This window comes from Kwoniella dejecticola, chromosome 3, assembly GCF_000512565.2.
Source record: "Kwoniella dejecticola CBS 10117 chromosome 3, complete sequence".
NCBI classification, from domain to species: Eukaryota; Fungi; Basidiomycota; class Tremellomycetes; order Tremellales; family Cryptococcaceae; genus Kwoniella; species Kwoniella dejecticola.
The window spans coordinates 847816-861755 of NC_089303.1; the positions used below are offsets into that span (position 1 = coordinate 847816).

The 13940-nt window shown below is 47.0% G+C and overlaps 5 protein-coding genes across 5 annotated transcripts; 3 read left to right on the plus strand and 2 right to left on the minus strand.

Annotated features, from left to right (window-relative positions):
- Window positions 1-80: 80 nt before the first annotated feature.
- Window positions 81-1664, plus strand: I303_102707 (uncharacterized protein; the record flags this gene model as incomplete). Its single annotated transcript, XM_018406058.1, has 4 exons — window positions 81-523; window positions 675-1024; window positions 1125-1350; window positions 1505-1664. 4 exons carry the CDS (start codon window positions 81-83, stop codon window positions 1662-1664), a joined length of 1179 nt encoding a protein of 392 aa, XP_018264552.1.
- A 540-nt stretch (window positions 1665-2204) lies between these two features.
- I303_102708 (endoribonuclease YSH1) lies at window positions 2205-5355 on the minus strand (the record flags this gene model as incomplete). Its single annotated transcript, XM_018406059.1, has 10 exons — window positions 2205-2348; window positions 2464-2732; window positions 2837-2978; window positions 3067-3321; window positions 3413-3709; window positions 3816-4246; window positions 4325-4662; window positions 4761-4852; window positions 4922-4967; window positions 5087-5355. The coding sequence occupies 10 exons, from the start codon at window positions 5353-5355 to the stop codon at window positions 2205-2207; spliced, it is 2283 nt and encodes a 760-aa protein (XP_018264553.1).
- A 485-nt stretch (window positions 5356-5840) lies between these two features.
- I303_102709 (uncharacterized protein) lies at window positions 5841-7323 on the plus strand (the record flags this gene model as incomplete). The annotated part of the gene is made up of 5 exons (XM_018406060.1): window positions 5841-5911; window positions 6033-6163; window positions 6263-6394; window positions 6530-6857; window positions 6945-7323. 5 exons carry the CDS (start codon window positions 5841-5843, stop codon window positions 7321-7323), a joined length of 1041 nt encoding a protein of 346 aa, XP_018264554.1.
- Window positions 7324-7883: 560 nt separating this feature from the next.
- Window positions 7884-9886, minus strand: I303_102710 (histone acetyltransferase type B catalytic subunit; the record flags this gene model as incomplete). The annotated part of the gene is made up of 7 exons (XM_065968606.1): window positions 7884-7988; window positions 8130-8488; window positions 8632-8818; window positions 8904-8993; window positions 9083-9421; window positions 9554-9687; window positions 9826-9886. 7 exons carry the CDS (start codon window positions 9884-9886, stop codon window positions 7884-7886), a joined length of 1275 nt encoding a protein of 424 aa, XP_065824678.1.
- Window positions 9887-10468: 582 nt separating this feature from the next.
- I303_102711 (uncharacterized protein) lies at window positions 10469-13695 on the plus strand (the record flags this gene model as incomplete). Its single annotated transcript, XM_018406062.1, has 8 exons — window positions 10469-11002; window positions 11093-11259; window positions 11335-11803; window positions 11874-12233; window positions 12296-12502; window positions 12561-13160; window positions 13274-13414; window positions 13510-13695. 8 exons carry the CDS (start codon window positions 10469-10471, stop codon window positions 13693-13695), a joined length of 2664 nt encoding a protein of 887 aa, XP_018264556.1.
- Between the last annotated feature and the right edge of the window lie 245 nt (window positions 13696-13940).

The following is a 13940-nucleotide window of genomic DNA, read 5'->3' on the forward strand; positions in this document are numbered from 1 at the left end:
GCTGGATTGAATCGATCACTCCTTCCGTCTTCCGAACGCTTTACATCACACTCTTTTGCAGTAGATTGAGATCTTAAAAAATGCCATACATATCTAACGAGACACTAATCGGCGCCGCCCTCCTCGTAGTCCTTGCATTCGGCTATCAATACCTCCCTATCGCTTCTAACCCTTCAGCGACTGCTCAAGCGCACCAAGGCGCCCAGAGCAAATCATCCAAGAAGCGCAACAAGAAAAAAGCAGCCAAGTTTCAGCCTGGTCCTTCTCATGGACATAGGGAATCAGATAGTATTGCATTGGGACAACAACCTGAAAAATCTACACCCAAGACAGCTCAACATGGACATGATAAAGGGATCAAAGGGGTTAGTAATGCACAGGCTGATAAGATAGCTCTGGGAGAGGTTGATTCGGACTTAAAGGAGGAGATCACCCAAGGAAAAGAGAAAGGGAAGACGCAGCAGAAAAAGAAGTTATTGGCTGAGAAGTTGTTGCCGAAGGAACCTAAGACTAAAGTCGATGAGTGAGTCCCGTGTGGAAGCATATCAGAACCGAGCGCATCAATAGCTCTGCCATATTCATACCTCTGTGATATGTGTCTAAAACGCACTGTACGAAACGGCAGGTGCGAGTAGAACTTGAGAAAGGGTAGCTGATATCCTTATTCGTCACAGTATGCTGGCGCCCGAGGATAGACCAGGTCAAATTGCAAGAGTGATGAAAGTCACCTCTTCGAAACCCTCTACTTCGACATCAACGGCGAAAGTACATCCGAGCGCCAGTATGAATGCAAACAGCGATGGTCTTGCGCAACAAGAAGAGACGAATCCGGACTCGGCCTCGAACTCGGATTCGGGTTCGGACTTGGGACAAAATGGCGACGACGCGGAAGCGGAAGCTCGAAAGATACCCAAGTTCGAGAATGACTATGTGGACGTGTCTGATCCAGAAATCTCTCAATCCATGGCTAAGGCTAAGGGCAAGGCGAATGATGGGTGGGATGTGGTGACAAGCAAGAAGAAGAGTGAGTTCACTTGAACAAATCCGGTCAAGAAAAACGGCCTACTTGAATTCCGTAACGTGGCCGTGATCAAGCACTGATAGATATCATGGTTTATTGGCAGAACCATCAACAATCAACATCTCCTCCTCAAATGGAAACTCAAACTCAAACTCGAGATACTCAAATCCATTCTCCTCGTTATCAACTTCCCTGCCATTACCGCCCGGCGCCGCGTCCAGACAGCAGAAGAAGAACGCCAAGAAAGCAGAAGGCAAGAAGCTCGCTAGGGAAGCTGAGGAAGTTGAGAGACAGAGGAGGTTGGCTTTGCATCGAAAAGATCTCGAGAGGTGAGTGTGGTGTGCCAATATTTCAAAGCTCCGCACACAGGTTTCAGGACTCGCGGTTGTTCCCTTTAATTCTGGTCCGGCGTAAGATGGGTATGTGCGCAGTATGGCTGGCTGACATGAACGTACGTATAACGTGTATCGACCACTTGAGTAGAGAACGAATCAACGAGCTTTACGCGGCGAAACAATCGAATCCGAATCGAGGTAAAGCCTTAGGCGGAGGAGGAAGTAGGAACGCTTCTTCCAACACCGGATCTGGTGCCGGTACGGGCAAAGCGACTTTGACGGAGAATGGGAAATTGGTTTGGGATTAAGTGGGATTCAGACGAGTGAAGGGGAACGAACGAACGATTGGTGTTATTCCGACGTTCGATTTGTCGGCTGCGAGGATAATGAAGAATATTACGCTCCGTTCACTCTGTCATCTATCGAAATTCAGTCTAAACGGATTGGACTGGACTTCTCTTCCATCCAAGCCTAGGTTTCAAGGTCGCTTGTTCATACCGTCCTCTGAGAAGATATTGCGCCTTCAAGTCCAAGTCGATACAAGGACAGTATCATGTTTTATCGAAAATCATTAGAGGGAGGAAGGAGAAGTCACTGTAAATCGTAAATCATCATATAGCATTGTATCTATGATTGACATGCATCATAAGCACATGCAAATGAAGAGAGAAAGAAAGACAAGCGAAAACAAAAAGAAAAACAAATCGTCAATGAAGAAATACTCGTACAACATGACATGTTATGATATGCAAATTAGCCCGAAATTGACATTTTTCTGCGTTGTCTTGAGAGATTCTCTCTGATTGATTCAGTCCAGTATATATATTCAAACATCTAGATACTGAGCTCTAAGCTGGTATCGCCGTGTCTTCCAGATTGAGGTTGACGCCCGATCCAATGAATGATCTTGACAATGGTTGTAGAGTGGTCAAAGCCATTTCCAAGACAGTTTCCACTCGTCTTTTCAGGTCTGAAGAATCTGATTCCACACGCTGTTCACACCACAACACACATCATATCATCAGCTGACTTGGAAACGATCGCAAGTTTTCGAACGAGTGAAGGTGTTTGGGTTGGGATCAGTAGAGACGAAGAGAGACGCCTTACCATTGATATTAAATCCAATTTCGCAATGACCTCATCCACGTTGATAGTCATCGACAACAACTCGTCCTCTTCTCCTTCCGCGACCGATACGTTGGGTCCAGTGACATTCCCGAAATGGGATTCTAGGAACATCTTTATTCGGTCAAATTCCTCGTTCGCACGTTCCAGCCCATTGCTATTGCCATTGCCATTGATCTGTCCATTTGGGTGTGGGTGATCATGAGCATGATCGTGATGATGATGCGAATGTTGATGTGGCGTCGATGTCACTGAGATATCCCAAAGATCAAGTCATCTGAGTCCCAATTCACAATTCAAATGAGTGGGGGAGTGCGTTGCACGATACGAGACTTTGACTTGTGTCACTACTCACGCTTGACTGTAGCTGGACTACCGTCGATACCCAATAACACAGCCAACGCGCTGTCCGCTATCATATCGTTACTTGTATCAGACGACCACTGCATCTCGACTACCATTTCTGAGAGTTGCACAACTTTGACAGCATTCATGACCTAACGAAAAATAGTGTCAATCAAGACAAGTCGCAATAATGAGAAATGGTGATGTCCTCATTATGTTGGTGGAGAGAGGATTACTTACAGTGAAACATGCTCGCCCCTCTTCGTCTGCACTTTCCTCGACCTCGCCGTACATCCCCTCGAGATGCCAACGTATAACGCTCCAGTCCACTCCTATTGGTATAGCTTGTTTCTGAACTAACGAACTCGTCGATAATCCAGTGAAGTCTTTCAGATCTTTCGGGTCTAGTAAGGTGTACGAAAAGTCTTTCGATACTAGTAGTCCTTTGAGCGGTGTGCCGTGTACTGGTCGATCAGCAGCGAGTGATCCGATTGCCTGCGGCACATGCATCATCGTTAGCTCCCCGTTTCACTCGCTGAAGTTGAAAATGAGTAGAGGAGAGAGGAAAAGGAGAATCCGGACTTACCTTGACAACTCGTTCCTGCCTGAAAGTCAATACTAACGGCTCGCAATTCCTGGGCGTATGTATATTTATCTCTTGACCTCGAGTCGCATACGTATCTCGCAGTGCAGCTCGTAATCGTCCCATCTGCGATGCCTCCCCATGTACAAGTACGATATGTTGTGCCCCAATTTCCTGAATGAACTTGGAATTTTGAGCGTAGTCGACATGCGCCCCAAAGGAAATTTCCTTGACCGTCAGACGTCGAGGTATATTACCTCCTTTTAGCAATTCGATATGATCCGGCTCAGAGAGCAAAGTCTGTCCGCACAACCCATCGGACGTCAGTCAAATCAGGCGTGCAGGTCTTACGAATGGTGAAGAAGGAAGCAGGAGGAGAAGTAGGAGGAGAAGGCGATGGACTCACTCTAGCCATTGTACCCTCAATGGAATAACCAGTAACGATGACCCCGTTCTTACTATCCGCAGCCCAATCTTCTAACAATTCCCTCGACAAACCAAAAGACATGAATTGCGCAGATGCCATGACCACACACGGACCTTTATGTTCATTCAATTTCCTCGGGTCTTTGAGCCATTTAACATATTTGAAGTCAAAGGGATTATCCCTCCTTGCGAATCTTGATCGGATATTCTGGTTCATAGTATGGACGTATGTCTTGTACACCCTCATCCCCCTCTGGAACAGACCCGAAGCGAAATATACAGGTGTGTTCTGAAGTTCTGGATGTTCTGACCAGTATTCGTCCAGTAATAGGGCTAGCTCTTGGCCATTCCCAAATGAAGGTATTGGCATCAAACACCTTCCTCCGCGTCGAACGATGTTCGCCACGAGAGCTATGTCGAGCATAGTCAAAATCCTATCAGCAAGTCGCTACGTCCTTGATGCTGATGTATCTTTGGTGTTTTACTGACTAGTGAATTGTTCCTCCTTCTCCTTCCTATCTGGGAGGGTATGTACCCCGAACGTACTCTCGCAAATCATCACATCAGGCTTGACAGGTGGGATCTCAGCTACCACAAGATGGCGATCTTCTTCTCTTGAGTAGTCTCCCGTGTATAAAATTTTGAGACCCGCAATTTCAATCATGAACATGGATGCTCCGAGGACATGTCCCGCGTGGTATGGGGTGAAACGTAGACCACCGGAAATAACGATATCTTGATGGTAATCCACCGCTATTGTCGATTGCCAAGATGATTGAACGTCGGCCTCGTCGTACAATTTCCCAGAGACATCGGGGTTTTGGTCACTGCAGTTTGAAACGTGTATGAGCAATCGAAGCTCCGGCTGCCGTAGTGTGAGTGACAAGAGAGAGATGGAAAGGGAATGAAAGACCTAGAGACTCACTTTATCCGCACGGTATCCATCATAGTCAAGCCGTATATTGCCTTTGTAGCGTGTGTCATGTATACTTTTCCATTCCCATCTTTGAAATTGGTCTACAGGTAGCCGTTATTAGCTCTAGCATAAGCTTTTCACCCTCTTTCGAAAAGGGCATTTTGACCTACCTTCTCCATAATATATGGCAACGCAGCCGCATGATCCACATGAAAGCTACATAAGGCATTCAAATCAGCTTGACCTGACCCAGCAGACGAGCGGACAAGCAGATAGTCCAGAGATTGATAAATGATCATCGACATTGATTGGGACTCGATGGCCGCCGAACTCACTGAGTCACTAGTATAGCATCGACAGTCGACCAATCGACCTCGTCGATAAACGGTAAACTGCCCAGACCGGGATGAGCAGGATGCAACCCAGCATCGCAGACCACTTTCTTCCCTCGGTGTTCTATCACACAGCATGATCGCCCGACTTCTTGTCCTGCACCAAGCATCGTTATCGTTAGGGGCTCGTCGTCGCCTGCCGGCGAGAGGACTTGAATCGGAGGTTGGACGGCATGTTGCGGTCGGTAATGCCTTCGAGGATGTCGGTGCATCTTGCCTAGTCGATCGATCTCGACAACTCAGTACGCCACTAGATACTGAGCTCGTCTGATTACGCCTTGTGCTGGTGTCGCCCTCGCTATATCCTGTTTGTTATCGCGAAGCGGGTGTGGTGTGGATGTCTAATTTTCGGCTTGAATGGACACAAACGAAAGAAGAAGGAAGGAGGATGTGGAGGTTGTGTTTTTTCGGGAAACCCCTTTTCGAACGATTCGAAGGGGTTATCGCTCGACGGTTTCCACTCTTCTCTCTTTTTACTGCCTCTCTATGATCACATCTGACGTCGGATCTCCAGCTACCATTTCCTACGACCTAGCTCGTGCATTGCCGATCTTGCAAATTGACAGCGAAACGCTGGAATACACGAACAGTCCAATCAGAGAATCAACTTTGAACCCGTCGGATCCCTTCTTCCCCCTCAAACCGGAACACCACAGACAGATCGCTGCGAGCCGCATCTTCTCCCACGACTAAGATCATGGCATCGTCTCTGAATGGCATCCAGAACCCCGAAAATGGAGGTGAAAGTTCTAAAAGCACCTCTGTCGGGTGAGCAATCTTGCCTTCTTCACTTCTTCTTCTTCCTTTGCCTAAACCACACAGTTTGCCTTCATCTACTATCACGATGAGGACAGGACCGAGCTGATATTATGACCTGCTCTGAGAATAGTGCTGTCGATCACTCGATCTATGAACATGCTATCAACTCGACCAATTGGATTTTCAATGTTGGGTATCTGCACCAAGATTGGGCGGATGTGCATTTGACCTTCTTCCAAAGTGGTCTCAAAGCGCACCGAAGTGAGTCTGAGCGTATTCTACTCTCCACTATGCCTATCCTGATTCAACAAGCGCACACGAACACTGACTAACTTTCCGACTTTCTGTGGTCATCATCAGTCATACTGGCCAGGAGCCCATATTTGTCGAACATCATGCGAAATGTCGTTCCAGGATCGACCATCCACCTGAATTTTGCCGATGAGAATATCACCCAAGAATCCGTTCATATCGCCTTACAACATCTCTACAGTGAGTCCTCCCTCCAGATCTCCTGATTCTCTGCGATAGATACTCTTTTCGAAATTCTATGAGTGGTCTCATGGTTCTGTGTATCAGCTGCAATTGCTGGTAAAAGCTGATGTGCTGAGCTGCTTCCGGCCGCAGATCCATCGCATAATCTGGCAACGCCGACAAACGCTAAATCAATATTGGCCACCGCATACTTACTTGGCGGAATGACAGAACTCGTGCATCATTCATACGAGATCATTAGGTCCTCAATCGGTGCTGAGAATATCATAGAGACGATCCAATGGTTATCTCAACCTGGTGACATACTTTCCAATGGATTCAGGAATGGAAATGGGAATGGGGCATCTACCCCTTCAGGACATAGTCAGGTATCGACATCAACGACGACAAGAGAGAGCTGGGTCGGGGATGAGAGTGAGAATAGGTATGGTGATTGGACAGCCAAGTTGAAGAAGGACTTGTAAGTTTGATCGCCCCCTCTGATCAGAATGCGACCACAGACCGATGGAATCGGAAAGCTGACTCTGTGCGTTTGGTTGTGATGCAGGAACGAATACCTCTTACATCGACTTCCTGAACAATTCTCAACCTCGAATCAAACTCTTACTCAATCAAGCGAAATAATCTCGATCTTTTCCAAATTGCCATACGAATTATTCAAATCTACCCTGGAATCAAAGGAATTACCTATCACCTCGATGCAAGAACGGTTCTCATTCACGAAGAAAATCATTGCCCAGCGTAAAAAGCAATCCCAGTTGAACTCCAGCTCAACCCCTGGCGCAGCGGCAGGCACGGGGACGGGGATGGGAACGGGGATGGAGGAAAGTGTAGTGTTGGCTTTCAAAGGTGGAGATCAAGGGATGGAAATTCATATTAGTAGGAAACCGAAGAAATCTAGACAACTCTGGAAAGTGGAGAGTTGATATTTGTTCACGTCGGATCCAACATCGAAAATCGGATTAAGGGGTTGAGATGGGATAGGATGGGACAGTGGTGGTACTCCAAAATCGCATTTGCATTCGAAGACTCGTTCGAGCGAAGGACAAGGGCAAGAGAAGGAAAAAGTGTATAATTCGAGCAAGAGTGATTAGTCTGAGGAGAGAGTGTCAGCGATACAAGACAAGGCAAGACCCCTCGTCGGTCAAGCAGGAAGCAAGGGGAATAAGGACCAGCACCAACACCGCCATCATCATCATCAATATCATCATCATGACAATGCATATAATCATTAATCGCTCCTGCTTCTCTATACAGTCTTGAGCAGTCATGGATCATGAGTTGAAACACCGTGGGCTGCAGAAGTAGTCGCTGCTCCAGGAGACCACTTGACCAAGTAACCTCTTTCTTTGACCAATTGCCCATCTGTGGAACATCGTAATCCGCAAGAGCTCGTAGAAAGCGGATTTCACGATTCGTAATACCTCCTCTTTCTGTTCGATCGCTGTGCTTTCTAGGGGCCTGCAGCTTGGTCCGTGCTTCATGCTCAGAAAGTCATCTCTAGTATCCTTTCGTAATCTTCTACGACGCTCTCGTACGTTTTCGCCAACGCATCTTTACGTTCTTGCGGAGTCATCTGGGATAACATTTCCTGTTCGCCAATGAAATCCGCATCAGCTGTGTCCTGAGTCTTCTCTGTCTGTGCGGTGCATATACTGCGAGATCCACTGCCCAGGATCATCTTCGTGAAGATGGTGAAGAAGAAGAAGAAGATAGCGAATATTATGCTCACGTAGTTGAACCTGAACAATCTAGCTTTCACATGCAACCTGTACCTCTTAACCTGTTCTTCGTTGAGTTGGTTTAAATCCCTCAACAAGAGCATCTCCAATAACCTATCAAACTGCCTTTTTGCAATCTTGTATTTCTTCCTTATCGAGTCTTCCCATTCTCCCCTCGAGTTGATGGACCTCTTCTCTTCCCCTATTCCAACGTTGAACTGCGGGTCGGAGGGTATACCTTCTTTCACCAAGAATCGAAGATCGTTCCTATCTCTCAGATCTTCGAACGCTTCTGCCGGGTCTTCGACCGTCAATTCAGCGACTTCGGGACGGGAGAGCATCGATGCGAATAAAGTTGAATATAATTTGGCTATGGAGAAAACCAGATTTAACAGCTCATTGAGTCAGCATCCAGCATTACACTGTATTGACTCCATTCGGATTGCGTCCATTCTGGTAGATAGCGGGAATCGCAAAAAGTGTAGTGAAAGTGCGAATAGGCAGAGCACTCACATCCGTGGCCTTGGTTCTGGTATGGTGGTAGAATAACAAATTGGGAGAGTCGTAATCGCACTTGATCTGGATAACACCAGAACGGATAGACCGATGTGTACCCCACGAAATGATATGTGAATATATCTGAATTAGGCCGTTTGCGCCTCTCGAACAGCGTTATGAATTCCCATGAATCTTCGTCTTCCTGTGATCGTCATCGGGTGGTCAGCTCAGGGTTGAGTCCTCTTTTCACCGTGGCCGAGCGAATGAGCTGTGAGAGCTGAACTCACCTGAACGTAGCTTCCTCCTTCGATGAATAGAAGGATGAACAATTGCATTCTCCTGTGATACTCCCTGAACCCAGGGGTACTCCATGTCGACTATATCCAGAAAGCATAAGTTTCTCAATTTCGACCAGTAGTCCGAAGTCCGTGTTCTTCCAGGCATGGGGATTTGCGAGTGGGCTCACCTTGTACATTTCAAATACCACTGCCCCTTCGTCCTCCTTGATTTCCCCATTCCCATCAACCTGGACTTCTTTGCCCTTGGCTTTTCCCTTCCCCTTCGATTTCCCTTTAGCCGGTGCCGATGATCGGACGTACGAGCCTATCTTCTCGCCTAGGGGTTTGAACGTCTCTGCATCTCTCTCTACTATCCGCTTAAAGTCTAGCTCTGATTTAGTATAATCAGGAGGGATGAACTTGTATAGCTGTCCTTCGATCTCATCTGCCGGCGTGGCCGTCGAAGTGATTTTCGCATCGTAATTTATTGATAAATATTGACGTAGCGATCCCGAAGCGAATTTCAGCTACATTGGGACAAACGAGTTTGTCAGTCAAGCTCAGCCTGAAGATTACTGCTCTACCTTGTAGAGGAAGAAGAGCATGTGCTAGTGGATGGGAGTGTTGACCCCCACAACCCTTTTGGATCAAGGACGCACCTGTATATCCAGGCCCTTGTAGCCGAATATCTTCTCGTGCTCGCCAAATATAGGGTAGGTGAAAGAAGGGTTGAATGGTTCTATAGCTTGCTGATCTTGGTACTGTAGTACATCTTCGTCCTCTGCATCCCTCACTAACGTTATGGAACTTGATCAGCTATACTCTTCACTCGGCACACTCAGGATGTGTCTGAGCCCGCCATCAAGTGAAGACGACTGAAGAAAATGGGGATAGCCTTGCGCAAGCTGGTACAGGATCATACCTCACTCACCTAGCTGGAGGTTCAAGACCTCATTCGAGTCGCTCAGCCATTCTGCTAGGTCCTCAGACATTTTGCGGATGAGGGATATGGGGTCGAAACAATCTGAAATGTGAGAAGAGTGAAAGGAAGAGGATCATATCTGGAAGAGAGAACATTAAATGGTCTCGCTTCAACGCGTTCTTTACGCGAGTGACATTAGGCATCCCAATCCTGGCCCAGCTTCAGGAAAGATGGCACGCCTATTATTTACGCCACGGTGACGCACTTTGGAAAACACTTTGAAGGCCTTTCGGCAGCAGATGGATAAAGACAGTCACTTGTAGTACTTTCTCGTTACCAGCTCACATGCTCACCTGTACCAGTTGCTTCCTAAAGATTTATGCTTTCACTGGTCAATTTGTGGTATAACCCGCCTTACTCTACAGTATCCTGAAAGACCGACAAGAGTTGTCCCTCACCATCCACACTACTGGCAACCCTTTGACCAGATACAATTCACTCCTTACGCATTACTGAATAGTTTCCCTATCAACACCTCTCTACCGAAACCCCCACGCAGCTAGTCCAGGTCATCACCGACTTCTGGGACCGTACTATAGCTTGAAACCTCTTCGCCTCATCGGACAACCCCTCTAATCAGTATCGCATCAAGATGTCAATGGACGGAGACCTGATTGCTTTGGTGAACAAGCTTCAAGACACCTTCAACGCCATAGGTGGAGATGCGGTCGACCTTCCTCAAATCGTTGTCGTCGGCTCGCAGTCCTCCGGTAAATCATCGGTTTTAGAGACTATAGTTGGAAGGGACTTCTTACCTAGAGGCCAAGGGATCGTAACTAGACGGCCATTGATCTTACAATTGATTCATACGCCGGATGCTTCTTCCTCGTCTGCGTCAACGGGACTTTCAGCCGGGAACAATAACAGCTCAGTCAGGAGATCCCCTAGAATAGGTGGGAACTTGGATGCTGATCATCATGATCGATCCACACAAGGATATCTACCTGACCTCAATCATACTCCCACTGCTGGAGCGGGTATAATGAGGCCTGGCGGAAGACAGATGAATGAGTATGGGAATGTCACGTATGCGGAATTCTTGCATATAAATAGAAGATTTACGGATTTCGAAGAAATCAGAAAGGAGATTGAGAATGAGACGTACAGAGTCGCGGGTCAGAACAAGGTATGTGTAAGACACCAGCCATTCTCAGTGACGCAGCAAATAGCCCGGATTTATGATAGACTTGATCGCTAACAGTCCTGGCCATTGTAGGGAGTGTCAAAATTGCCTATCAATCTGAAGATATACGGTCCCGGCGTACTGAATCTCACACTTGTCGACTTACCTGGTCTTACCAAAGTACCGGTTGGGGATCAGCCGACCGACATAGAGAGGCAAATCAAGAACCTCGTCCTTGATTACATCTCTAAACCTAATGCGTGAGCTACCGTCTCTTCAAGTCTCTCGGCAGATGAGTATACGCAGCTAACAAGTGGTGTCTGTCCATTATACAGTGTCATCTTAGCAGTGTCCCCAGCGAATGTGGATTTAGCCAATTCTGATGCGCTTAAATTAGCTCGTTCGGTCGATCCTCGTGGTCTCAGAACTTTGGGTGTACTCACCAAGCTTGACTTGATGGATGCTGGAACAAACGCTCTTGACATTCTTACAGGCAGGACATATCCCCTGAAACTTGGCTTTGTCGGCGTGGTCAACAGAAGTCAGCAAGACATCATGCAAGATCTGCCCATGGAAGACGCGCGACAAAAGGAAGAAGATTTCTTCAAAACGCATCCCGTTTACAGGAATATCGCTCATAGATGTGGAACGAAGTACCTGGCTAAAACCCTCAACGCGGTGTTGATGACTCATATCAGGGAGAAACTACCGGATATGAAAGCTCGTTTGAACACTTTGATGGGTCAGACTCAGCAAGAATTGAATGCTTTCGGAGATGCTACTTTCCTAGGCGAACAACACCGGGTGAGTCGATATATTACGGCTTAGATATCATGAGAACAATTTGACTGATGATGAGCTCTTGGTCGCTAAGGGTTCGTTAATCCTCAAATTGATGACTGAATTTTCGAGAGATTTCGTCTCTTCTATCGAGGGTACTTCTCTGGAAATTTCGACCAAAGAGTTGTCGGGTGGAGCTAGGATATACTACATCTTCAACGAAGTCTTCGGACATGCCTTGACTACCATTGATCCAGCTCAGAATCTATCGCTGTCGGACATCAGAACGGCAATCAGGAATTCTACCGGACCTAGACCCAGTTTATTCGTTCCTGAAGTAGCGTTCGATCTTTTGGTCAAACCACAAATCAAGCTTCTAGAACCCCCAAGTTTGCGATGTGTGGAGTTGGTTTACGAGGAGTTGATGAAGATCTGTCACAATTGTACTTCTCCTGTGAGTCGATTGTAATGGTAGTGTACTTTGGACGATAGCTAATTATTGTCTTTCAATCACAGGAACTTCAACGATTCCCAAGACTGCTCACCCAGCTGATCGAGGTTGTGTCCGAGCTGTTGCGAGAAAGGCTAGGCCCAACATCCGAATACGTGTCTAGCTTGATACAGATCCAGGCAGCCTACATTAATACCAATCACCCCGACTTCGTAGCTGGTTCTGCGGCAATTGCAAGGGATAGCCATCAGTCTTCTTCACAAATGGCTAGAGTAAGTTTGCCCAACAGACAACTTACGTGTGTGAGTACTGGCTGACCGCTCGACATAGATACCTTCTCAAGCCAGTTCGCCAGATGATGAGGATGAATCAGCTTCTTCTGACGGAGCAGGATCGGCGCCACCCAACGGACAACCATTAAATAACCTTCATCCGAGATCAGCATCGACCTCTGTTCCTGATATCCGAAGACCAAGCGTAGCCAAGGGGAACGTTGCATCAGAATTATCTAAATCGAGAAAACATGAACGAACAGCATCCGGATCAAAGACCATCCCTCCAAACTCCAATTTACACCTGAACCCAAACTCCAATATGTCTCAATCTGCGATCGTAGGAGGAGGAATCTCCCCTCATGGAGCTGCTGGTGCGGGTGCCAAACAGAGCTTTTTGAACTATTTCCTTGGTGGACCGAATGGATTGGATGAACCTCGTGCTTCATCCGCTCCCGGATCGTCGACGAACGAGCGTACGATCCATCAGCATCATCAGTCTAGATCGAGTAATGGAAGTACTTCGAAACAACAGCAATCGAAAGATCTGTTACCTGATCTGAGCACTGGTCGAAGGCCTGGTAATCTCAGATCTGGGTTTGGTATGGAGACGAGCTCGACCTATGATATGAAATCTTTGGGTAAACATCTTGAAGCTGTGGGTTTGGTTTGCTTTGCTTCGCTTTCTCTCCTCCTCTCTTGCTCCTTGTCTTCGACGTAAAACACAGTACCGATGCTGACCATCCTGAGGGTATTTTCTGCAAATCACAGAACTCGCCCGATCATCCTCTTCAACTGACAGCGCGCGAAGAGATGGAAACTACTTTGATCAGATCATTGATAGCGAGTTACTTCGGAATCACAAGACAGACTATACAAGACTTGGTGCCTAAGTCCATCATGCATCTGCTGGTGAGTGACGGCGTCTTCGCCTGTGCTGTACTGTGCTGCGCTTGAGCGAGGTGGGGCTCGGCTGATGTGTCCTTTTTTCGTTTTTTGCATCACAGGTAAACTTCTCAAGGGATGCGATTCAACAAAGACTAGTTACCCAATTATATAAACCCGACTTATTTGCAGAGTTGCTATTCGAGGACGAGGCGCTGGTATCGGAACGAACGCGGATTAAGGCTTTGTTAGATGCGTATAAGGAGGCGTTTAGGGTATTGAGTGAGGTCAGCTTGAAGTCGACATGATGTAGGAAGTGTTCGATTACATAGAGAGAGGGTCTGAAATACATGTGAAGAGGACCAAGACGACTGAGTCCGGAAGAAATGACACTGATCGACGGACGAGCCGATAGCAATTTGTATTTTACATCTATACATTCAACAAATGGTGTTTTTCTGCTCATGCATTAGAGTTGGGATGCTCAATCCTTGGTCACTGATCACTGAGCTGAGATGGGATGAAGTGGTTATTCGGTTATTCACTTGTTCAC